Source organism: Eurytemora carolleeae, unplaced genomic scaffold, assembly GCF_000591075.1.
Source record: "Eurytemora carolleeae unplaced genomic scaffold, Eaff_2.0 scaffold157, whole genome shotgun sequence".
Classification (NCBI taxonomy): Eukaryota; Metazoa; Arthropoda; class Copepoda; order Calanoida; family Temoridae; genus Eurytemora; species Eurytemora carolleeae.
The window spans coordinates 286416-313440 of NW_019396052.1; the positions used below are offsets into that span (position 1 = coordinate 286416).

Below are 27025 nucleotides of genomic sequence, written 5' to 3' on the forward strand. Positions count from 1 at the left end.
ATTTCAGAGAGTTAGAATGTGAGAATATGGATATATTGGGGAACCTAAACCTGTGATATTAAAACACTATGATTAGTTTCTACAGTCTTTCCATCCTTCTTCTCTTCAGTCTTCCTTGGGGTAGGTTTACAACATCAGAAATATAGGGAACCGGAGTTAACCCTATTTCTGGTGGTTGGGGGAGGGGGGGCGGTGGGTAGCTTTGAAAATACTATTTTTTAAAGGAATTGAGTATTTGCCGCAAACTAAAATTTGCCAATCCCTATATTTTTAAAACCTGGAGGTGTACACCTTAAATATTTCAAACTTAGATTATTTGACATAACATAATTCAAAGTTTGAAATATCTAAGATCTACGACATTGGGTTGAAAAGATATCGGAATTAAAAAATCTGAGTTTATGGCAAATAATGTATCTTCAAACGTACCCCTTGGCTTTATGTTTTTTATCTTAACTTCCTGAGTCTGCTTGCAACCTTCTTACAATGTAAGTAAATAATTCCAGTTTGAATATATAGATAGATAAATAGAGAGATCCTGCCGCCGTTGCAATCTCTATTGGTTCTGAATACTCACAAAGCACGTGATCCTGCTTGGATTAGACGTTACTGGAAAGTTAAAACAAGGGTTTGCTTGGTATACTGCCTGAAAGCCTACTTTTTTATACTCTAACATACATCTGTATAGTGTATAGATCCAATTCTAGTGGTTGGATTTTTTTAAATCTTATAAAAAAGTTGATTGTAAAAGTGGTTACGGTGGTTACACTTGTTTCCACCCGTAAAGGGTTTTATAATTTTCATTTTTTTTTATTTATTTACAGAGCAAAAAAAGAACTTTTCAAAAAATAATTTGTTATGTAATCACTATTTAGGAGCTAAGAGTGGATTAAACGAGCGTCGACTTTTGGATGACCTCTTGGAAAACTACAACAAGCTAGAGAGGCCGGTCATCAACGAGACCGAGGCTGTTGTGCTTTCCTTTGGTCTCACTCTACAGCAGATCATTGATGTGGTCAGTTTCATCAAATTACATTTTTTAAGATTGTTTCTCAAAAAGACAATGTACAACATTATTCTAATGGGATATTAGAAAATAAGAGTTTGAGGCAATAATTTTAAATGACCCCGATGTAGGATCGCGAAGGTATCCTTTAATTCTTTATATGATGGAGATTAAAGGAATCATTTTTATCTGAAAACTCAATAAAAGGAAATGAGTTTTTGTCAAAAACTCAAATTTTCTAATCTCTTTATCTTGGCAACCTGATGGCGGACACCATTGATATTTCATACTTAGGCTATTTGATCTAACAGAATTCATAGTTTGAAATATCTAAGGTCTACGACTTTGGGTTGCAGAGATATAGGTATTAGAAAATCTGAGTTTGTGAAAAAGACTCAATTCCTTTGCTTTACTAAAGATGTGCAGCAGAAAGAATATCGAATATTGATAGAACTTTTTCAAAATATTATTTATTTTCAAAAATGTACTTATTTTCAATTAGAAAATGGTTTAAAAGCTTAATTAAAAGCAGTTTTCTTTTAATAAACTCATTCTGAAAAAAAATGACTATTGAATAAAAATTAGCAAAAATGTTTACAGGATGAGAAAATGACTATTGAATAAAAATTAGCAAAAATGTTTACAGGATGAAAAAATGACTATTGAATTGAAATTAGCAAGAATGTTTACAGGATGAAAAAATGACTATTGAATTGAAATTAGCAAGAATATTACAGGATGAGAAAAACCAGATTCTGACCACAAACATCTGGCTAAACCTGGTGAGACATTTTATCTTTATATATCGTTCAAATTTTTTTTGTAATTTTCGTAAAATATTTCAGACTAGTAAACAACTGATAAATTCTTTTTTAATGTATCTAATGTCTGCAACTTACTGTAAATGTAAATGGACACAACAGTTTAATTTTTTTTTCGATATATTTTATACGGCGTAGCCACGTCCTAAAATAAACACTAATATCCTGTCCCGCAACACTGTTCATGTGAAATATTTGACTATTCTGTTTTCTGGATGGATTTACAAAAAAATTGAGTCTTTGTCACAAACTCAAATTTGTTTATACCGTTATCTTTGCAACCTGATGGGGAAAAGCTTGATATTTCAAGCTTAGATTATTTGATCTAACAAAATACATAGTTTGAAATATCGAAGGTCTACGATATAGGGATTTAGAAAATTAGAGTTTGTGGCAAAAAAGTTCAAATCATACCTTGGATCATTTAATGCACTTGAAAAACTTGGGCTGATCAGTTCTGCTATTCTGACGTTTTCTGAACACAAACAAACAAACTAACAGACAACCCATATAATATTTATAAATAATTACATATTATATATTTTTATTTATAAACATATCTTGTTCTTTTTATAAAATATTGCTTGTAATAAAAACCAAATTGCACCATGAATACTGAAACACACTTGAAAAGACTATAACATTATATAACTCCCAATGATCCAAGGTCTCCAGGTTTAATAGGGTTAAAACTTAATAAAATAGTTGATTAAATTAATGCATATACGGGGAAAAATGATTTAATAATTTCTGATGACTGTTCATTATGTAGTGAGTAGTGAGTATACTGTGTTTTCTTATATTTTTGCCAACCGATGTCATAGACCTTTGATATTTCAAAATATCAAAATATCAATGCATTTATTTTGGATGAAGTGTACATTTCTAGACTGGGCCGACATTAATGAATAGTAACGTTTCGGCCTTTCATTTTAACTCAGTATACTCATTTATACTTAATTTGTAACTATGTGTTGTTTATAGCCTTAATTTTTAAGAAACATTTAGCAACATTCCCATTATAATTTTTATACGAGATTTCATCTTTTTATTCTCAAAATTCACATAGTCTAACATAAAATATGTAGTAATTATTCTATAAACAACTAAATTATTTTTTAAAGTTTTGGGTTTTAAGAATTATCCATACGCAATATAGTTATTCTGTTGCATAAAACACGTTCGGTCAATGTACATACTGGGTAGTGATTACACTAGACGGGCTGGTACTGCAAAGAATAAACTGATATCCTTGTACCTTGGTTCGGATCTTGTAATTTTTTTTACTTTGTAACACATGGGGTTTGATTGTTTTCTTAGTTAAGTTTGTTTGTTTACCAATTTCTAACGCATTTGTTTTTTCCAAGTTGATACTTCATTTAGATATAGCATGTTGAATGTGTTATTTAGATAATACATTTAATAAATGTACAAAATCTGCGTTACATGGCATATATTTAATGTCCTTGGATAGATGAATTCTGCTTTAATATAACTTCAAAGATTTTACATTTTCTTCTGTCAGTTTAAGAATCTGGTTTTGTTCGAAAATGAAAATTACTTTTTATAAGACTTTTTTATTATGGATATGTTTTTTTGACTTTAATAATTTATTTTAATTAAATTTTGCAAAATGTTTAAATTTCCATATCATATCAAATGGAAACATTTTGAGACTTCTATATTTTTTGTTTTTCATTCTTTCTTCTTAATCGTCCGTTCCTCGTCCATCCTTCGATCATACTTCGGCTAATTTTGAAAATAAAAATAAATGAATTTTTTGGATGTTTTTGCAGCTAGCCAAATTGCAGAGGCAGAACTATTTTTTCAAGCCCTTTATCTATATTCTGAGAGTGGCAAGGTTACTCGCTCCCCTTGTTTGTTTTTAAATTTTGCCTGAGTCATGTTACTGTGTTTTACACATTTTCCAGTTTTTTTTTATCTTAAGTAGGACAACAAGGGGGGGGGATGGGACGTCTGCCATCCTGTGTATTTGTCTTTATTGGCTATTAGTGAAAAAAATTGACAGTGTAACGCTCAATTCCCCTTCTAATTTTTCCTGTTGAAAGTTTTCTTCTTCTTTCTTGTTTATCTTGCTTTAAGATCTCTACTGTCAAGAGATTTCCCTTCCAGTTTTTTTCTGTTCAATTTCTTTTTTCTTCTTGCTTCTTGTTTCTTGTTTTTACACTTTAAGGCCTTTCCAAATAGTTCTTTTGACATAGAGTTGTGGAGCAGGTAGGAGAGAGATAAGAAGGTTTGTAGGAAGAAGGGTACAGGGGATTTCTCCCTGTGTTCCTTCATTTTATACTGTTTCCCAGTTAGGGGAATTAAAGAATTTACCCATAACTGCACCCCATATGCAAAATGAGAAGTTGTGATCCCTGAAAGCTCTCTGGAGAGGTATCTTCCATAGCAGTCCAGTCCTCACATCTGGTCGAGTAAAAACCGGTATCGTTGTGCATGGCTTAATCTATGCTTCCAGCTTCCCCTGTAGGATACAAGATGCGTAACTAAACTTACTATGGATATATAAAATTGTTTTAATGGCTTAGTTTCACTATTTGAATACTTTTATAATCAAGGATAAATTACGTTAATTCTTTTCCACTTGAAACTTAATTACAGAGGAGAAATCAAAGTAAAATCAAAAGGTTTAGATTAACTTGCAAGGGTGGTTTTAGGATTTTAGTATGGGGGGGGGGATTGCGTAAAAAATATTTTTTGTTACCCCCCCCCCCTCACACCATATATTATTTTTACCCCTCTGTAATCTTATAACAAGAATCCCCCCCCCCCATCTATAGCTAAAAGCTCTACTGTAACTAAGACTACTAAAATAACAGTTTCTTTTACCATTAAGTAAAGGTTAAGGAAATGTCTGAATCTATGTGCAGTCTGGGGGGGGCCTCCCCCCCCCAGAAAAGGCCTTAGAGAATAGGTATAGGGTTGAAATGCATGATCATAGCCCAATTGTTCAAGGCCAGCACATTGAAAAAAATAGACCGATAACTTTTATAGTTTGGGTTCTAGGGAAGGTTGAAAAATATGCCAAAAAAGGTAAACACATATAAAATGTTTTGTTTTAAACAAATATCAAAGTACGTGTGACACATGTTTCTACATGCATTTTTCAAGGGCTTTTCAAAAATATAGTTTTGAGATCTGTAGCTTTAGCTACAAAAAAGTTTGGCTATTTTAGATCGCGCCAACTAGTCTTTTTATTAGAGATATTCTATGGCATTCATTAATCCGTCGGATGAGAGAAGATACGGATTAATCCTTTCAGATTAACAATTTAAAAGTTTCAGATTAACAATACAAAAGTTTCAGATTAACAATACAAAAGTTTCAGATTAACAATACAAAAGTTTCAGATTAACAATACAAAAGTTTGAGATTAACAATACAAAAGTTTCAGATTAACAATACAAAAGTTTCAACCTCAGTTTCAATTTATCAATAATCTTCTAGGAATGGAATGATGCGAACCTAAAGTGGAATGCGTCTGAGTATGGAAATGTAGCGGATGTACGAATTCCTCCAAAGTACATCTGGAAACCTGATTTGCTCATGTACAACAGGTTAGTAGCAGTTATGTGCAAATGAACTGCGGTCATGTACTATAAATGTCCTGTTTACCTGGAAACCTAATTAGAAATAACATAATTATGGGGGGTTACACGTTTTTTTTCGAATTAAGTTTAAAAACAAGTAAAGAGAAGCTTTTTTACTTGACAGCTTCTCTTTGTTCCCATGTTTTTGTGTATCCATGCTGTTTAAAAGCTTGATATAAATAAAAATAAAAATCGAAAGTAGTCTTCATTATATTAATAGTAGGATACCGTTATGAACTGGACATCACACTCTTTAATGAAAGATAGCTTGAAGTTATCTCTTAACATATGCTGATTTTGTTCTTGTTATCCCCAGAAAAAAAGAGATATTTACGAAAATAGAAACCAGGTTTTGGTTCAAATAAATCTATTGTTTGGTTGAGGATGAATCCATGTAATAGCTGTATACTGTATAGTCTGAAAACCAATAAATCTCAATTATATCCTGATTTCATTATTTTCTCAAACAAGTATAAAGTTAGTAAATTGATTACATATACACTGTAATCACACAATGTTATATATATCTAGAAATTATCTTAAAAGGACTGTAAGCGTAATTTCAAGTGACCCTCAATGCAAATATGGCAATGAAATGCAAAATAGTACTCTTGGCAGTGACCGGCAATATATGGTGGTTAAACTCATTCAGAAGGATTCATTTGAGATATATAAAACATTTCCACGATGTATAATTTCTGAGTCGACGTGTTCAAAATCATGAATTTTCAAAAACTTTAAAAAAAATTTCAAATAACGACGACGGAAAATAAAGTAAAAATTCTTTAGTAAACTAATTAGATGTTTAGGAATATATTTCTCATAAGAAATTTTTCTATACATCAATGTTAGAATCAATTATTTCGTTTTCATCATTACATTAAATTTCTTATTTTCTATGAACTTCTTCGCAGTTTTCTACAAAATTCTTCAATAATTTTCAATAAAAATTCCAAAAAATCCGCAGAAAATTTTAGAGAATAATGAGAGATTATAGAAACTAATAATTGAATAAAATTACTTATTTTCGATGATAACGTTAATCTTAATTTTCTTAACCTGTTCCTAAACAGCTAATTAGTTTACTGTAGAATTTGTGTTACATTTTTGTCGTCGTTATATAAAAATAAAAAAAAACCGATATTGAAAACGTACCCCCCCCCCCCAATTCATGATTATGACGCCAACTCAGTAAATATACGCCGTAGAAACGTTTTATATGTCTCAAATGAATTCTAAATTTTTTTCCCACAATACTACTTATTCAGTTCAACATCCATACATTTCCGGTCACTCCCTTTAAAAGCTATTTCTCAAAAAGCATGAATTAGACATCAATGTTGATGATTTTGAAAATGTTCAATTGTGATTCTCTACAAAAGTGACTTGCACATTTACTGGAGGAATTATCATAATTTAGCTACAATATATCATATTTAACGCTTACAATCCATTTCATTGCTTTCCTTGTGTTTAGTGCTGATGAAGCCTTTGACAGCACCTACTCGACCAATATAGTGCTGACCAATGAGGGTGCGTGTACCTATATCCCCCCCGGGATATTCAAATCCACCTGCAAGATAGATATCACGTGGTTTCCATTCGATGACCAGGAATGTGAGATGAAGTTCGGTAGTTGGACTTACGACGGGGGAAAGGTCAGTTTCATGAAACAAATCAATCAATCAACCAATTAACAAAAAAATCATCAATTCATTCTTTTTTGTACACTTCTCATACACTCAACTATTTCGTGATTTCAATCTATCTTGATGCGCACAAAAATAATCACACTCACACTATTCTAAACAAATTGTATCCTTTCAAAGTTTTCATCTAAAGAATTATTTTTTTTAGTTTTAGCATGTAGTTCTGTAGAATTGAGATTTATTTTGTTAAGTTCGGTAAAATTGAGCTTAAACCATGTGTTAAGTTCTGTGGAATTAAGATTAATCAATGTAAAGTTATGTAGAATTGAGATTAAACTTAGCTAAACTCTGTGGAATTGAGATAAAACATGCTAATTTCTGTAGAATTGAGATTAAACTGTGGATAAGTTCAGTAGAACTAAAATTAAATGAGTTAAAATTTGTAGAATTAACATTTAACTGTGTTAATTTATGTAGAATAGAGTTTAAGCTGTTTGAAGTTTTGTGATATTGAGATTAAATTAAGTTTCTATAGAATTGAGATTACACTATGCTAGGTTCTGTAGAACTGAGATTAAACTATGCTAAGTTTTGTAGAATTGAGATTAAACTATGCTAAGTTCTGTGGAATTGAGATTAAAAAATGCTAAGTTCTGTATCATTAAAATTAAACTATGGTAAGTTATGCAGAATTGATATTAAACTATGCTAGTTTCTGTAGAACTGAGATTAAACAATGCTAAGTTCTGCAAAATTGAGATTAAACTATGCTAAGTTCTATAGAATTAGATTGAACTATGCTAAGTTATGCAGAATTGAGATTAAACTATAATAAGTTCTGTAGAATTGAGATTAAGTTGTATATAAGTTCTATAGAATTAGATTAAACTCTGCTAAATTCTGTAGAATTGAGATTAAACTTTGCTAAGTTCTGTAGAATTGAGATTAAGCTGTATATAAGTTATATAGAATTGAGATTAAACTATGCCAAGTTCTGTAGAATTGAGATTGAACTTTGCTAAGTTATGTGGAATTGAGATAAACTATGCTTATTTCTTTAGAATTGATATTAAACTATGATTGAGCTAGAATTGAGATTAAACTGCGTATAAATTCTGTAGAATTGAGATTAAACTCTGCTAAATTCTGTAGAATTGAGAATAAACTATGATAAATTCTGTACAATTGAGATTAAACTGTGTATAAATTCTGTAGAATTGAGATTAAACTGTGTATAAATTCTGTAGAATTGAGATTAAACTGTGTATAAATTCTTTGGAATTGATATTAAACTCTGCTAAATTCTGTATAATCAACTTGTCGAAGTAAGTAAAATCTAGGTTAATTAAGCTGAGTGGACATAGAATAACATTTTATCATCTCTATTTAACCCTATTTTATGCTGCCAGATTAAAAACTTTTAAAGTTTAATATTTTCAAGTTTCCAATATTTTTATTATTTACTTAATACGTAAACATTCATTTAATCATCAACCAACTGTTTGAAAATCCCGAGTTAAAGGGACTTGCCGTCAATGTATTGTACTTTAACTGAGAATAAAGTTTTGTGGAAAAATTTTTAAGATTCATTTTAGACATTTAACACGTTTAAATGATGTATAATTTCTAAGTTTGTGCGCAAAATCGACGTTCAAAATTATCCATTTGGGTGGTTATACATTTTGAAAATCATTGTTTTCAATTATTAGATAACGAAGACAAAAAATGTTTTAAAAAATCCTACAGTAAAACTATTTAGATCTAATTAAAATCTGACGCAAAAAAATAATTTTTTCCATTCAGACTAATTTATAAATTTAATATGAAAAATGAATTTTCTTATTTTTCGGAAACTTACATTTGAGAGTTGTTGGTTAACTGAACTGATAGAATATTGAGAATTGATTTTTAAGAAGATTAAGTTTATTATTATATCATTTAATCGTCTTAAAATCTATAATCTTCTTAATCTGGTCCTAAACCCACAATTTGAATATATTCCTTTCAATAACACTTCCAAAGCTTCACAGTTGGAAGTTCTAAGCATCATACTTAATCAGTCTTTAAATTATTCGAAAATTTTCAGCTTTGAGGTGGCTTCACAAAAATCTGTGCCGTGGCATAGCTAAAGAAAAATTTCACTTTTATTCTATTGGCACGATTTATGCAATTAAAATCTCTACCCCGACCCCCCCCCCCCCACCTACAAAAAATCGGGTTTCAAGTTATTTGTTATTTTCTAAGAATTTCTCCAAAGGCTTTTAATCTAATCTTGGCTTAATCATAATCATTTGTTTCAAAGTTTCGACACTTTCCAATCAAAGTTTTATTTATTGGTTGTTAAGTTGTTTTCTGAAAGTTTCACAACATTTTTCACATTATATACTCTCGTCTCACATAAAATAAAATAAAAGGTTTTTATTTCAAACTAAATCCCAAAGAAGACGACCCAAAAAGGCAACAAATTGAAAGTTAATTTTCAGTTAAACCTGACTCTAAAGGAAGAAAAAGCCGACTTGGGAACATATGTGCTTAATGGGGAGTGGCACTTATTAGGTAGTGTATGGGCTTTAACCTGAACCTGGTACATACGGTACATAACGTACTATTACAGGGTATCAACCCATGCACCAACCATTTGCCGTACATTACAGTTTATCTGCTTTGCTGTTTATTCTCCCTTTATTATAACAATAACATTGTACAAGGAGCTATTTCTCAACAGAGTTCAAACCAAAATTATTCCTAAGGCTGGGCAATACTTTTGTAGATAATAGCGCTTAGCTTTAGCGACTGAACTCCAAGTCCACAGCTCAAACTTTTGAATTGAGATGTAACCGCAGAGGTTAAAGGAAGTAACTGCGCAGACGTGGTAGTTGAACTGAGAGTGCAGTATTGTAGAGAAATTTGTTAGTATTTATTTGAGACATTTTAGACGTTTTTACGGTGTAAAATTGTTCAACAATAGGGAAAGCTCGATCTTTAAAATCTCCCCTGTATGTGGTGACGTGGGTCGTCTGCTCTTCAGGTGGTGGTGTAGCAGACGTTCAGGGCAGTCGCCAAAAAGGATTCTAAAGATCGAAATTTCGTTCTTGCTGATCATTTCTACACAGTAAAAACGGTTTCAAATGTTTCCTAAAAATAATCTCTACAAGACTGCACTCTCAGCTCACCTACCATGTCTACGAGGTCACTCCCATTAAAATGAACTGTTTATAAATACATCGTATAAGATTCAAAAGTTTTGCCCTCAGTTCATTCAACAAATCAACTTAATGTCAGGAAATGGCTCTTTTGACCCCGGCTGAGTGCGCATGTCCGTCCTTTTTCTGCCTAATTTAAGAAACAGATTTGTTAGGTTTATTTCTCATGTAAACCTGCCAAATAAACAGATTTGTCAGGTTTATTTCTCATGTAAACCTGCAAAATTTTCCCCTTTACAACAGTTTTAAATCACTAAAAATATAAATAAATCATTTTCAGCTGGATTTAAAATTAAAATCTGAACGTGGAGATACAAGCACTTACATTCTGAATGGAGAGTGGCATTTGTTAGGTATATAAATAATAACTGTTTTCTTATGTAATAGAAAATTTAGTTTTTTTCAAGAAACAATAATTTTTGAACTTTTATAACTAAAAACTCTAAAATGACTTTAAACCATAAACCATAAAAATCTTTGCCACAAACTCTAATCTCTATATCTTTGCATCCCAACAAAGTGGACCTTAGCTATTTCAAATTATAGATTCTGTTAGATTTGATTATTATCAGGTTGCTTAGATATAGGGAAACGAAATCTTAAGTTTGTGTCAAAAACTCAATTTCTTTGATCACTATTTTCTTGAGTTTTGATATAATTGCTTTTGCATGTTTTTTTTTATTTTCTTTAAAAATTAGTTGCTGTGAATTTAAAGGGACTGTTGATGTAATTTCAAATGATTCTATCCATTTACGGAGTAGCAATTGGAGTTGGAGTTTCTCTATAAAAAATACTTCTTGCAGAGACAATGAAGAAAATTGTCTAAATTCAACAAGTATAAAGATATCTTCCTAATTGTTACTTAGATTACTTGAAATTACGTCAACAAATACAGTCCCTCTAATATTAATTACAAATGATGTAGTGTACGCATGTTCGAATGCTAGTTTAAACTTTAAAGGAATTGAGTGTTTGCCACAAACTATGATTTTCATGGCAAAGACTCAAATCCTTTTTCTATGAACTAAATGAGATTGTAAATGCTAATTTTCTGAATAATTTTTCCCATTTTAGAAATTTTACATTGTATATGAATAATTTGTGTTTAACATTAAGTTTGCTATGCTACAGACGTCGTCGTATATATCAATACAATAAAGACGACTTTCAATTTCAATTTTTGATTTCTTTCAAGCTTTCTCACAGCATGAATACACATTTAACATGGAAACAAAGAGAAGCTGTCAATTAACAGCTTCTACTTGCTTGCTTGAAAACTTGTAATTTGAAAACAGTTTGCTAGAAATTAAAACTTAATAGAAAACTCGTCTTCATTGTATTGATATAAACGCCGACCACTGTTTTCTTTCCGATTATTTCAACAAATGCATTTTAAATGTAACATAAAAAAATAATTTGGACAAATCCAATTTGCAAGTTTTAAAACGAAATAGATATGTAGGGGAAAATTCATTCGAGTTTGAAAGTGCAGTAAGGGAGAGGGGTTGCATGAGTTATAGATATAAATGAAAACACAAAAATTTATATTTCTGCTTCCAAATAAAATTAGGGGTAAAGATAGAAATATGAAAAAAAAAAAAAAGTTTTTTTTTAGTTTCGCCAGTGATCTCGTCTCTAAATTCATAAAATACAAAGTACACTTACAAAAATACGGTATTATTACTGTACAACTTGCCTTAGTGGCCGGTATTTCAAATAAACCAAGGTTTTCAGTGAACAATCATGCATGCTTTTTAGTAAATTATAATATGTATAAGTGTTTTAATATTTTAATGAAGATATTGTTGACATATTTGATAAACCCCTAATTTTTTGGATGGCCATTCAAAATAAGAAAAGTAATCAAAAAGTTCCCCAAAGGAATTGACTCTTTGCAACAAATCCTAATTTTCTAATACCTATATATCTACAACCAAATTATGTATACCTTTGATATTTCAAACTTTAATTGTTTGAATATAACAGAAGTTATAGTTTAAAATATCTAAGGTCTACAGCATTGGGTTGTTAAGATATAGGGATTTAAAAATCAGAGTTTGTGACAAAGACTCAATTCCTTTCCACTAATTTAAAAAAACATGATTATTTTGTCCTCTCTGGGGAAAAAGATTGACTTATAAATTCATACTTCCAAAATGTTGGGGGTATTATATTATTATATTCTCAAACTTGAAGGAGTATATTCTACATGTACATATAAAAAGTTTACTTACAAATAAGCATATTTCTTGCTTTGAGCATATTTTAATATTTGAATATTAAACCCGAGCTAGCTACTCTCTAAGACCTTGTGGTTCAAATATTTAAATTGAATCTATTCACTTGGTTTCTCAACATACAGAGTTGGAAAAGGTTTACCCAGTCCTGTAAAGGACACCAGGGAAAGGTAAGCTTATAGATGTAATCTTATCTTAATAATATTTTATTTATAACATTTCTAAAAGGGTTTTCTAAATTGTATTTTCTGTCAAAATAAAAAGGATAAATGTTCTATTTTTGCAGAAATAAAATTGAATACGAATATAAAATACAGACACATTTCTTCAGCACTTTAAAGAAACTGTTATCCCTTTCTAAAATGTACATGAAATACCAAGTTTTAGAATTAAAAACACAAATAAGCCAATCTTAACGATAAAAATGTCGCTGTTTGACAAAATTAGCAATAAAAATAATAATATTTTAAATCAATGCAATACAAAAGAAAAATGTTCATAAAATTCATAGTTTATAAAGAAAGATTTTGGTTAAAATGTAGCGATTATTGAAACATAAAAATATTATTCTAATTTAAAAATATGGAATATTATTCGTATTATCAAAATTTGTGAATAATCCCTTAGAATAATTATATTTTCTAGATGTGCCGGCTTCCCGTCATGAAGTGTTCTATGAGTGTTGTCCTGACCCATACTTGGATATTACATTCTTTATTCAAATCCGACGTCGAACTCTCTACTATTTCTTTAATCTGATAGTTCCCTGTGTGCTAATTGCCTCTATGGCTGTGCTAGGGTTTACACTACCCCCTGACTCGGGAGAAAAACTATCATTAGGTAAGATTTGAATTTTATAACAAATATGCCATTTTTTATTTTTGCCATAATCCCAGTTTTAAAGATAGGCAACAGCTTGAACAGCTTATAAACAACAAGTAGTGAGTCGAGTCTGTAAGTTCAGTAAGATTTTAGTGAGTTGAGTACCGGATGTAATAGATTTTATTAAGGTAATAAATACGATTTGAGTAAAGTACTATAATTAAAGCATCTTTATCGGTGGTATAAGCCTGATGTGTTTGGTGTAAAGGGGAAGCTTTCAAATTGTATCATCTATCCAGCTTTGTCTTTTCTTTCAGGAGTGACTATTCTGCTTTCATTGACTGTATTTTTAAATATGGTTTCGGAGACCATGCCTGTAACATCAGACAATCCTCTACTAGGTATATTAGGAGCTCAGAGGACTGGAGGCAGACAACCATTTGGTTTCTTATATACAGACTAGTTTCTTAATGGTAAACTCAATAGGAAACTAGTTCTTATTAAACGGAATGATGAAACTAAAAATCTGGATTAGTTAGAAAATACTAATTTAAGATCTTTGATATAAAATAACACCGCTTGTAGGGTTTTAAACTGGATTAATATATGTGAGGAGGTGGCAGGACACTGTTTTCTTCTTCTAGACATTTTGTACATAATCGTTATAGAGTCCGTGTATGTACACAGGTAAAAGAAATTGTCAACAAAATTTTAAGAGACATAGAAAATTAACCGGGAGCCTTATTAATTAGACCTATATAGTACGCTTTGAACCTGTATCTGATAATTCGACAAATTTTACTAATATTTGTTCAATTTACAGTTCTTCAAACAGTAAATAAACCCATTTTTACAAGATATTCTTTGCAGTTGTCAAACTCAAGGAAAATCATACTTCGTAAAATTGTCATGTTGACTTTCCACAAACAAACTAAACTGCATGTCACTCAAAAATTACGTTGACAATTATTTTAGGGAAGAAAAATGCTCTAATCTTGATCAAAATATATAAAAAAAATCTTCTGCAAATTCAGTTCAAGGATTGTAGAAATAATTACATTTTTAAACAAAATTCTTAAAATTTCAAACAATTTTTTCTATAAGAATTATATAATTTTTAATCACACAATTCAACAATTTCGATTAAATTCTTCTCTTTATAATATTGTTAAAAGCAGAAATAAACAGAAATATAGTTCGAATACGCACAGGATTAGAATCATTTGATCTCGCCCCAACCTGGTAAAAATGAAATTTTATTTTATTGTTTTATTGTAGCATTATAAAATGTTGTTAGTTTAAGTAACATTATGATGCATGAAAACTTTTGTAAAATGTGGTTAATGTGCTTTAAATTGAATATTTAAATAAAATTAAATTTATATTTTCAAAAAAAAATCATTTTCAATTCCATAAAAACATGTTTAAATGTTTTGGTCCAAAAATTCATGCATCTATGTTAGTGTGTAAAGCGTTAAAATAAAATAAAAATTCATTTAAAAAGCAGTGTCCTGATCCACGTTTTCAAATTTTCCATATTTAATAAATAACGAAACATAGTTACACCGTATAGACAAAGTTAAACCATTTGTCTTGTGCATGGTCAAGCTGAAGAGAAGTGGTTCAACTTAGTCTACCTGGTTCAACTATATCTCAGTATTTTTATTATATATATTAACTCCATTAACTGATTAAACCCAGTGTTGATTGTTGTGTAAGTATGGTATAGCTCTGACACACTAGCAGACTAATTGGAAAATTTCAGGTGTTACAGTTTTGTTGTCTTTAACTATATTTCTAAACACTGTTTCTTCTATCATACCGATAACATCAGATAGTCCTTTAATAGGTAAAGTGTAAACCTAACCTAGAGCGCACATAAACATTATTGTAGTTGGATCACTTTAACAAATGCAGATGGGAATTCTTTAGATTAGAAAACAGGTGAGACGACACCTTATATATATATATACACCATCTTGGAATATTTGCAAAGTGTAAATTAATATTTCAATAGATGTATACATCAATTCACACTTTAATATTCTTTTTGTCTATAATTTCTTCTATCTTTTAATTTTATTTCTATATTCTTTAGTTATCAAAATCTCATGATTGATGTGTTGCAAGAATGCCATGTCAATGGTATACCCTGATACTGGTACGAACTCCAAAATGATAAGTGGTTTATAGCGTGTTGAAACCAGAGTTAACCCAAAGTTAAACACTAGTCCTATATCTGTTTGCTTATTTTTTCCTTCCATATTTTCCACTTGTTTTATTTCAGACATCACTGTCCTCCTATCTCTAACTGTTTTCCACAATATAGTAAATGATACTCTCCCACAAGTCAGTACTACTGTACCGGTTATAGGTAGCAACCTAACACAACCTCATATATGTTGTGAAAAAAGGTTGTTGTATCAACACACATGTCATGGTGTATATATCATAAAATAAATTGCATTTTAAAGGGACTGTAAGCGTAATTCTAAGTAACCCACCATGGAAAGATGACATTGCCTTATGCAAAAGAGTATCTTTCTAAAGCTTTAACTGATTAAGTATAAATTGGATATCCATGTTTACAATTGTTGAAAACTGATTATTTTCACGTGTGGTTTCTTCACAAAAGGGACTTGCGCATTTCTATACTAAAAGAAAACATATAGAAATGAGCATAATTATTTATTTTATTTTTTCAATGTTTTTATCAGATATAGTTTTAAAAGGTGGTCGTTGTGAATGGGGCATTGCCATCTTTGCATAGAGGGTCACTAAAAATTACGAAGTTCCATTAACTGATTCTTTTAATAAATTACAAGATATATGCTTCATAAATATGTGTTTTTCTTATTGTTAAAAACTTTTCAAAACTTGATGTTTTTTGTATCTTATTCTTTGGAAAAATTAAGGTGGAATTTTTCATTTCATTTATTAATGTGAAAACATAGGTAATACTGATCAAGATAAACAAAATTGCATTTTAATCATGAATATTTCAACCATCTCGTACCATGGGTTTCCAATTCTTTTAAATTAAGAAATTTATTTCAAGACTTTTTCTTCCATTTAAAGAAATCGAAACTTCAATTCTTTTAAGCTAAGAAATTTATTACAAGATTTTTTTTCACTTAAAGAAATCGAAACTTCAAAAAAAACTTAGTAAATATGTATTCATAATAATATGACATGACAATTTTTTAAATATGATTTTGTAAATTTGTTTGTGTCGCTTCTTTATCTGTATCTATAGATCACATCTGGTAAGGTTCTAGAATTATCAGCTAAAAAACTGCTGATTTGGTTTTCTGAGAAAATATTTCTGATGATATCTATAACTTTCTATAAATATCTCTATCTGTGTACAGGTGTAGCCATCATGTTATCCATAACTATATTTGCAACCATTGTTGGGGATTTGCTTCCTGTATCCGACAAGACCCCTTTAATAGGTCAGAAAACTGCAACGAGTTGCAAGTGTACCTAAATCACCTGTAAACTATGAATCAAGTCAAAAGTCCGTAAATTAAATTCATTATCTGGGGTTTTCAGCAATTTAAAACAAAAAGTAGGAAAATAATTTTTTAAATTGAATATAAAGTGAATTAAAGCAATTTACTTTGGAACAAGCTGGGCATAGAGTTTTTAATATTGAAAACTCAAATCAAGTTTTAAATATTGAAAACTCATATCAAGTTTTAAATATTGAAAACTCATGTCAAGTTTAAAATATTGAAAACTCAAATCAGGTTTTCGGTCATTTTCTTTGAAAACAAAATTATCACAGATTCTTTAGGAATTGAGACTTTGCCATAAGCTCTGATTTTCTTCTCCCCATATCTTTGCAATCTAATATCGTAGACCTTAAATATTTCAAACTAGAAATTCTGTTAGATCCAATAAATTAAGTTTAAAATATCACAAGTTTACACTATCACTTTGCATAAATATAGGGATTGAAATATTTGAGTTTCTGGCAAATACTAAATTCCTTTTTAAGCTTCTTTCTAAAGGAAAGGGACAAGTAAATAAAAAAACACTTCTAATATGAAACTGAAACCAAAACTAGAAAAATTTATCTTGAATTTTTATTCTACATAATTTGATGTTAAAATGGTTATTTTTATGCATTTATATTAAACTTATATATCATTAAACACTGTTTATGTCGGACACATTGTCCAAAGAAACTCCTACATCTTGTTCACAATAATGAAGCAACAAAAATATTTTTGAAACTTAGAACATTTTGTTCCAAATTATTATCAGAATATAAGAGATATCTCACAATTTTTTATTCCTTAAATTTTCTTAGGAATTTTGAAAAAAATATCTTGTTTTCGAAATTATTTCTGAAGGTTTAATATTACAAACAAAATAATGATAAGATAAAACAATGCATGAAGTTTGCATTTATATATAAATATATATGGCATGCCTGCATGTGGATGTATTTAATTCTCTAACTAAATCTTAACTAAAATTAAACCTAAAATAATGTGAGTTCCCCTCTGCAATCAAATGGTTGTAAACTGCTAATTATCCTCTGGAAGGTAACAAAAACCATCTAAATACACAAATTAACAAATTGTTAGTGTGATCCATATTCTTTCTTATTAACCATGGAAAATATTCTCAAATAATTTCTTTCATTTACTTTATTCTAAAACAGGCAGGGAGCAGAGCTAAGCTGCTTGTAGTATGTTTACTTTATGATTTTATTTATAAAACAGGCAGGAGCAGAAATATACGATCTAAGCTGCCTGTAGTAGGCTTACTTTATCAGATTATTCATAAAAACTGAATTATTTTTTAAAACTTATCCTCGCCTCAAACTGTGATTTTCAAATCCTTGTATCTTTGCGAACTGTTTTGATATTTTCAATTATGAAAACTGGTTTAAATTAGTTGAAGTTTTTAAATTAAGTCCAAGAAAAATTTAAATTTGAGCTAAATTGCTGAATGACCTACTGCTGGATCAAAGCCTAAATCACCGATTCAAAATTAAAATTTCATGAAGATTTGAATCGTCCGTGAATAGTTTAGCGAGCTCTACATTTAAAAAAATTCGGTCTCAGACATCTTTTTTACCTCTTTCTAAATCTGCGAACACTAAATTTTAAAGCTTTACAAAAACTTCAAATATTGCAATGATAGAAATATTTGAGTTTATTTTAATGAAAAATTGTAAGCCCTGTTTAATATTGATTATTGGTTCAGGTACCTACTTCAACTGTATCATGTTTATGGTGGCAAGTAGTGTGGTGACAACCATCATGATCCTAAACTATCATCACAGGAATATTGTCATTATTATTCTCTCATAAAAAAGTCAAATATAACATACCCTATTGTTTATGCTAATGCCTCCATAGGTAAACTTTAAACCAAACCAGGATAGACGGGGGAGGGGGTCAAAATAGGCCTTTCCCCGTCTGGTTTATTTTCCCTTGCAATCTAATTTTTTGCAAGATCAACTTGATTTTTTTGAATTTGAAGAAAAATAAATTTACAGGATTTTTTGCTGGGATTTGCAGTCCACTGACTCATTATATAGTGCATGGGTTTTAGCTTCTGACAGAGGATCTAAAAAAAATTATAAAATATAAAAACATATAATTCTAAAATCTTAAAATAAAAGTAAAAACTCAAAAACTCAATTTTAATGTTAAATTTTCTATTTCAAGTTAATCTATACCTATATCTATACCTAAATAGATCAATTCTTTTTTTGACGATATTTATTTGCTAGATTGTCACACACTCATGAAATGCCTGAGTGGGTAAGCATTTCAATATAACACTCGCAACAAACACTTGTTTTCTAACCCTTACATCTTTGCAACCTAATGATGTCATACTTAGAGACTAATAAATCTAATAAAATTCAAATATGCAATGTCTATGACATCAGATTTTAAAGATAAAAAGAAAATAAAAATTTCAGAATAAATAAAATTAGATTTTGTTTTCAATGTTGGTAAAATGCAAAAAATCATTTGACAAACGGTTTAATATTTTTTAAGAAATTTATTTTAATTTATGACAAGAAATATTAGTTTTAGATATTTTGTTTTTCCAACTTGTTTTTCTTTAGAGAATAAAAACAAAACAAAGGAATTGAGTCTTTGCCACAAACTCTGAATTTATAATGTCTATATCTTTAGAACCCAATGTCGTACATCTTTGATATTTCAAACTTATATTAATTGATCTAACAGAATTTATAGTTTGAAATATCTAAGGTCTACGACATTGGAATCCCAAGATATAGGGTTTAGAAAAGCAGATTATGTGGCAAATACTCAATTCCTTTTAGAAATATCAGGTTTTAATAGTTTATATTTTCTTTATTAGATAACATTTTTTAAACAACAACAATGCATCATCCTGAGCTGAAAACAGTGGATATCGAAATTAATGCTTGATCTTTTCTATTTGTTAATTTCAAGATAAACATAATCGTAAGTTTGTATCCACAAGGTGTATATAACTCATCCAATCGAGTGTGGGGGGGGGGGGGCTGGACCCCAAAACAATTTTACAAGTAAGAAGGTATAATTAAGGAAATAATTAAAATAGTTTATTGTTTAATCTTTATAAATATTTATGAAAAAAATTAAAATTATATATGTTTAAAATATTGTATGGAATACAACTATTAAATATCTACTCTCCAACGATTAAAACTTTTAAATCAAGAGGATAAAACTTTGCAAAGAATCTCAGAGCTTAAGACAAAATATTAGCAGCGGAGGAAAGGAAATTTATTGAAATATTCAAAATCTTGAAAAATTCTCTAAACGTTTCTATCCAAAAATCAGTATCCGTTTGTGCACATACAATCAATATTCAATAAAGTAAATTAATTGGCACAAATTATACTTTTTAATGAAAAAATGAACTAATTTTCTCCCTTTTTGTCTTTTTAGACAAAGTTCGAAATATCAAAAGTTTACTCCTGATAGATTGCATAGATGGACATATAGCCATAGAGAATAGAATATATAGAGAGGAATTAAAAGAATCTCTCGGTATGGATTTTTTCAGTCCCTTTCAGCCTGAAAGGGAGTTCAAAGTGTACAAATCATGTAAATGTTCACAAATTATATGCAGTAGAGTACATTAATACAGTATGCTACCTAGACTATTCATTTCAATTTCGAATTTTTTAAACTGTTAAATAAACATCATTTGATTTATAGTTATAACGGAAAATCATCGTTTGTAAAGTGGAAGGCATAGAGTCTATGTGAAATGATCATTGGTCAATTATGAAACCAGCCTATTTCATAATTTGGTTTTCTTTTAACAATAATTTTAGATTTTCTATAAAATGATATTCCAGGGCCCAACAGGTTATATTGCATAAATATGTGAAGTACACCTGCAGTATGGAAACAGTATAACAAAATGGCTGTTTTACACTTTTTTCTAGTAAATTCCTCTCTATATATTCTATTCTCTTTGCATATAGCAAGTTCGAGTTTGGTGCGAATAATTAGTTGATGAAAAAGCAATAGTGCACATCCACATCAATAACAGTATTAAATAGTAAAATGAAAATTGACATTTACCCAATCCTATGTGAATTTACCCAATCCTATGTGAATTTGTTGTTGTTACTTCAGAAGTATAAATGTTGTCTTCCTATTCCACAGTTTTATGACTCTCACTGTGTTTAGGTGCGTATGCTGTTTCTCCAATGGATTCCATGGATGCTACGGATGTCTAGACCCGGAGAGAAGATTACCCTTAAATCCATCCTCATGCAGAACAAGATGAGGGAGCTAGACACCAAGGTGGGTAAACCAGACGCTGCAGATATCAATGCTCGAAAATTAAATGTTAGAAATGGAGTTAGCGACCCCAAGCGATTATACTGTAGCTTGGTCACCTAGCTTTGCCTGGGATTTTCCTTATAAAATACAACCAACTCAACTAAGAATTGTGAAACAAGGCTAAGAACAATTCCATGGTTATACTGATTCTCCAACCATAATTTGAGCTAAATTGGTCCAGGGGTTCATGAGTTAGGATCGGACCTGGGAACATACAAACACACAGACAAACCGAGATATGTAAATGCTAAGTAAAGGAAAATGAGAGAAATCAAAGAAACCATTTGAAAAAATATTTTCCTAGGAAAACTCATCTAAGTCTTTGCTGGCCAATGTTCTCGACATGGACGACGATTTCCGTCCGGGCGGGTCAACTCACAGCACTTTCTTCCCAACCCATAATAATATGGTTCACAAGAATGGAGGATTCATTCGAGTCACACACAATACTCAACCCTTTGAGGATACTTTTCCTACAGGTACATTTTTATCCTCAACATACCCGATTCACTACGGTACCCTTTAAATCTTTGGCTTTATCTGATCTCTTCTGATTTGGTAAAAAAACAACATCTGTACTCCATAAGAGCACATAAAAATAACATTAAATTCCTTCAAAAAGTATTATTTAACATGTTTTCTACCCCTTTTGTGAAAAAGTTTGTCAGATCCTTCTTTTTGTTCTAATTAAAATTTTTTTATATTTCATACATCATGCATAGTTCAGATAAGGGATAAATGAGTACTGTTGTGAATCTAACATGCCACTCTACAACTTTGTGGTCAATTTTTTAATTTCGTGTACAGTTCTTTTAAATATTATAAATATAAATAAACACAAGAATAAAGGTGTTATCTCTCTTTACATCAATACATTTCCATTTCTAAATACATAATTAAATATATTTAGTCACCACAAAACCATCATATATTTGTCCTAATGGACCATTATAGTAAATATATGAACAATGAACATGTGAAAGTAATATTAGCTCTATATAGATTTAATGGGAAGGGGGGGGGAGGGGTATGATGAATAGACGGTATATATATTTACTGAAAAGAAAGAAAATTTTTTTTTTCCCCCAGACCGGTTTTTGTTCTTACATGCTGTAATATTTTAATCTTCTCAAAAATATCTTTTGAAATAAGGAGAAGAGCAATCTATCCAGAAAAAGCAAAAAACGCATTTTTACGTTTGACTAGTTTTAATCCCTTCCGCAAATGACGTCACAAAATGGATAAAAGACCAAAAAAAGGGTAAGGAACAGAAACGTTACGGGTGAGGACATCACATGCAAAACTGCGTTATTTTTAAATAAATTGAACTAAAAAATGATATAATTTTACACCCCTCTCATTCTGTCTTTCAATATTATTCCTTACATTTAACCTCTTGGATTCAGGTTCTCTGAGGTTTCCAATTTATCTGATTTTTCAGAAATGCAATTTTTACAATTTTCTCTTCTTCGATCTTTCATTTTATAAAAATCAAAGGAGAAATTATCTGAAACCGATTTTTTCAATATTTTACGGTATATGAATTTAAAACAAAATCTTCTTTAATTCAACGTTTTTAATTTAAAAAATATGATTTAAACGTATAAACAGAACTAAGAATGTGTTAACAAGCTCTCTGATACTAATGAAATGTTAATATGTTTTGAAAATATTTAGAAAATAAGAATTCTGCCACAGAACATGTTTAAATACTTCCATGGAGCTTTAAATATTTTTATTGATAGGATGCTCAACGTTTTTATTATTTCTGTATAATATTTTGTCTGCTTGTTTACTAGTGAAAATATCCACAAAGTGGAGCTTTTTTACGCCCCCAAATACTTTAGTTAAAAGAAATAAAAAAGTAAGAAAAACACCCCGGAATGTTGTACAAGGTTCTATTTTCTGAATAAAAACTAGCTTCAAGAAAGAGTTTACAGGAGAACCTCTTTAACCAACCGAACTTAATGAATTTGAACCGGCAGCAGGTAGTTCAGCTTTGTAGCTCAAATTCATTAAATTTTGTCTCTGTTTACAAGTACGAAAAAATATCTGTTTTTTTTAAATTATTAATTTTCTTTGATTATTTATCTATTATGAGTGTATCTGACCCAGAGCAGTTTGGTTGCAATCTATTGTTTAAAATGTGTGTTTGAGATTCAAAGATTTATCCATTTTAACAATTGGTGGAAAAAGAATGGTTTGTTTAGGTATACAGAAAGAGTTGAACCTGATTCTCAAGGAAATTAGAATAATCACAGATAAAATAAAGGAATCAAAACAATCAAGCTAAAAGTTTTTATTAATTTTTAGATTTTTGATAATGACTGTTCTTCTTAATTATGTGCATCAAAACAAAACCAATTTAAATATTAGCTGAATTTTAGATATTTGTTAAAGTAAAGTACTTCTAAATTGTGCGCATCAAAACAAAAACCAATTTAGATATTTGTTAAAGTTACGTATTTCTAAATTGTGTACATCAAAACAAAAACCAATTTAAATATTTGCTGAATTTTGTGCTTAATTCTCTGGAATTACATACATTGCGTATTTTTGAAAAAAAATCTATCTTACCTTCTATTCTATGTAATAATTATGACTCTTCATTTAAAGAGATGTTTGCCCAATTTACAATTGTATTCCTTTAATCTTCATCTCATCAATGATGTGGAAGTTAAACTCTTGAAGAGAACCCAGCGGTGTTTTGTTTTATTCATTTTCATTTGACACAGCTTTTAAGGGTATTGAATTGTACAATAGGGTTCTTAAATTTTTAATGGGTTCAGTCAGTCAAATGGATAACAGAAGAGGAAAAATGCTAAATTCATTTAAAATAAAAATGCAAAAAGTTAGCAAAAAAAATGTTATTGAATATATAAAATAAAAAACTATATTTGATGAATATCACCGAAAAAAAAACAATGCAATGAGTTGGATTGTGTCGATACAGGAACATGATGAATCTTCAGCAATAGAAAATGATTGGAAATTCGCAGCTATGGTTCTGGATAGGTAAATAATTGAATCGATAAACCATAAACAGTGTAATAGGAAGACGACATTTACCAATAATTAAGTGTAGTTAATGTTCTTGCATAGCAAATAGTTTTACAAGTAATTTCTTAAATCCCTTAAAAAGTGAAATGGGTCTGTTTACCTTGCATATTTGCTATTCCAGATTAATCTGGTTCTCACGGTATAAAAAATATTATTCTCTGTTCGTTAGTTTCGACGTCCGGTATTAACTCATAAACTGCTCAACCGATTTGCCTTAAATTTTTATTTGGGGACTTGGTAGAACCACAGAAATTTTCTGAGCCTGGTTTAACAATTATGAGCTGAGCTGAGTGGCTGGTTTGGCTATTACAGGGAAAGCTCCAGGCCTGAGGAGCACTCAAAGTTTATAAAAGAGTTTTTTAGCCTGCTTGGAACAAGAAAGAAACGTTAATAAGATTAAATTGGATTACATTGTAAAATTCGATAGTTACACATTTACATTTTTTATTCATTAACATTCAAGTGCGATTTTAATTTAAAACTGCATGTTTAGGTTATGTTTAATCACATTTACCATGTTTACTCTGATTGCAACAATTGCAGTTTTAGCCGCTGCTCCTCACGTCATTGTGACCTAGGTAATCATTGTTAAACTTTATATTTTATTTTACTATTGAGCTCTTTCTATCTCTATTGTAGTTTAGTATAGGAGTAATACTTAATTATTTCTATTTAGAACTTTGTGCTTCTCGCAGTAGTTCTAAAGTTTTCTTTGTACAATTAAAATTTAGATTTTTTTCGGACTAAAATCGGCAAGTTTTCAAAATTGACAATATTGGCATATCTTTTGATACCAATATCACCGTATTTCTATGAAATAAAATAATAATCCTTCTTTACGGTATAATGCTTTGCTCCTGCATTAGGATTAGAAATGTTTTTAAAAACCATTTCCTTTATGTAAATATAACAGGATAATACACTACTTTAGGCTGGACCAACATATCAGCATATCCTGTACAGCGCACAACAATAACTTTTTATACAAACTTTTAAATGTAAATATTTAGCAATAAAGCTCGTTCAGTCTATTCTGGATTTTGAACTTAACAACATTTTTCAACTTCCTGAGCTGAAAACTTTAGAATGGGATATCCTTAATCCTAATTGGTTAGTCTATCTAGAGATTAATAACGAGAAGATACCAAGCATTATTTAATCTGGATAATAAGAAATAGAGGAGATCAAGCATTAATCCCGATATACATTCTAAAGTTTCCAGCTCCATGGTGTCTTAACTAAACACCCAGCTGTATTATCAACACCCTGCTAAGTTTCCAAATTATAAGTTGAATACTGTTGTTAAACGCAATTAGTAAACTCTAGAACACAGAAACCAAAGAGGAAATTCAATTTATCAGAGCTGGGATCTTGAAAATATAAATTCTAATAATACCTGATTTCAAGAACGGAGTCTTAGCTAAACTCGAAACAATCTCGGTTTTTTAAATGATTTTTTTTCAAAATTGTGAATATGCAATCCAGTGAAAAAAGTATCAAAAACGTATGTTTATGTAAAGTTTAATTTGTGGAAATTTCCAAATAAAAATATAATTATCTTTGCTGATTTGTGAGTTTATCATTGGCGAATTAATCCCAATAGAACCAAGTGATTTCAAGAACAGGTTCTCATTAATATACGATTTCCAAATGCCTAACTGATTGAAACAAATAAAATTCTCTACTTTCTCCTTGAGCCATACCATCAGGGGCGAATACAGAAATCGGTCCGGGGGGGGGGGGGTAAACATGTTAACTTTCTATGAATGGGGAAAGTAGGCCAATAACCCCTTTTTCGTAGAAGGGGGGGGGGGACCTTCATTGTATTTACCCCTGGCTTTATCTCTTGTACGATTATCAATTGTATATTGTCAAGGTAAATATGTCAAACAGAAGACATTAGTCTAAATGAATTTGTTGTATTATACCATGTCAGAATTTTAGATTATTAAACAATTCAAGGAAATTCAACTTATAGAAAAACAATTTAATTAATATAAATATAAGAATACTAGAATAAAAACAAATTCTAAAGCTTTTTAGAGATTTCGAAAGCTCCAGTTCATTATGATAATCCAGAGATTTGCCACAAAAAAATTATTTTCTGGACGAGTACGTTTACACATGCTGGTTTTTAAAATTTGATTCTGTTCTGATGTATATAACATATCTCAGAGTTCAGTGCACTGTATTTGTACAATATTTACTGTATCTTTAAATGCATCCAAATTAGATATTTGTTTTTTTTTTCAAACTCTGTGTATTTTATTATTATAAACTTAAAAAAGCAACTATTTTTTTTTAAAAAATCTACATTAATTAAGAAAAACAGAATAATCGATATATATCATAAATTTTTTTTATAAAATCCAGAAATTCTTGAAATCGTCGTTTATTTTAAGTTATCCCTAAAACTCAAGAAATCTGGTTGCAACTTAAACACCTTTCAGCCAATGGTTGAAAAAACCTGGAAAAGGACAAATGTCTGCCTTTTTCTACCTTGCTTTTGGCTGCAAAGCGAAAAAAATTATTTCGTATTTGCAAAATAATCTAAATTATTGAATATTTGAAAACAAAATGTTTTTATTAATCTGTTTGTAATTCACTTTCTTCTATTTTTAAAAATGAGAAAATGAGATGTGTAAAAAGAAACCAGATAGTGTAAAACAAAATAGGGGATATCAAAATGCTTATAAATATGATTTTCTAATTTGAATGTGATGCTTTGTTTTTCTTATTAATTTCAAAAAACAGCTATTGTTTCATTTT

The 27025-nt window shown here is 29.9% G+C and overlaps 1 protein-coding gene across 4 annotated transcripts; it reads left to right on the forward strand.

Moving 5' to 3' along the window:
* LOC111705595 (neuronal acetylcholine receptor subunit alpha-7) lies at nt 1-26262 on the forward strand. 4 transcript variants are annotated; one of them, XM_023478198.1, is made up of 17 exons: nt 1-120; nt 876-1015; nt 1744-1788; nt 5299-5408; nt 6919-7099; nt 9574-9646; nt 13176-13370; nt 13670-13753; nt 15118-15201; nt 18576-18654; nt 19108-19138; nt 21041-21157; nt 21501-21675; nt 23407-23468; nt 24150-24211; nt 24750-24834; nt 25188-26262. In XM_023478198.1, the coding sequence occupies exons 1-16, from the start codon at nt 69-71 to the stop codon at nt 24832-24834; spliced, it is 1575 nt and encodes a 524-aa protein (XP_023333966.1). In that variant the 5' UTR covers nt 1-68; the 3' UTR covers nt 25188-26262. The 4 variants fall into 4 exon arrangements, with proteins under 4 accessions (XP_023333966.1, XP_023333957.1, XP_023333973.1 ...); XM_023478189.1 differs by lacking the exon at nt 9574-9646 and adding an exon at nt 10574-10646; XM_023478205.1 differs by lacking the exons at nt 9574-9646; nt 15118-15201 and adding an exon at nt 10574-10646.
* Nucleotides 26263-27025: the final 763 nt, after the last annotated feature.

Excerpts from the sequence above, each read along its gene's own strand:
- LOC111705595 (XM_023478198.1), top strand. The coding sequence starts at position 69 with ATGATTAGTTTCTACAGTCTTTCCATCCTTCTTCTCTTCAGTCTTCCT. Across the intron at positions 13,371-13,669 it reads GGGAGAAAAACTATCATTAG|GAGTGACTATTCTGCTTTCA; the intron begins GTAAGATTTGAA and ends CTTTTCTTTCAG. Across the intron at positions 21,158-21,500 it reads TGAGGGAGCTAGACACCAAG|GAAAACTCATCTAAGTCTTT; the intron begins GTGGGTAAACCA and ends ATATTTTCCTAG.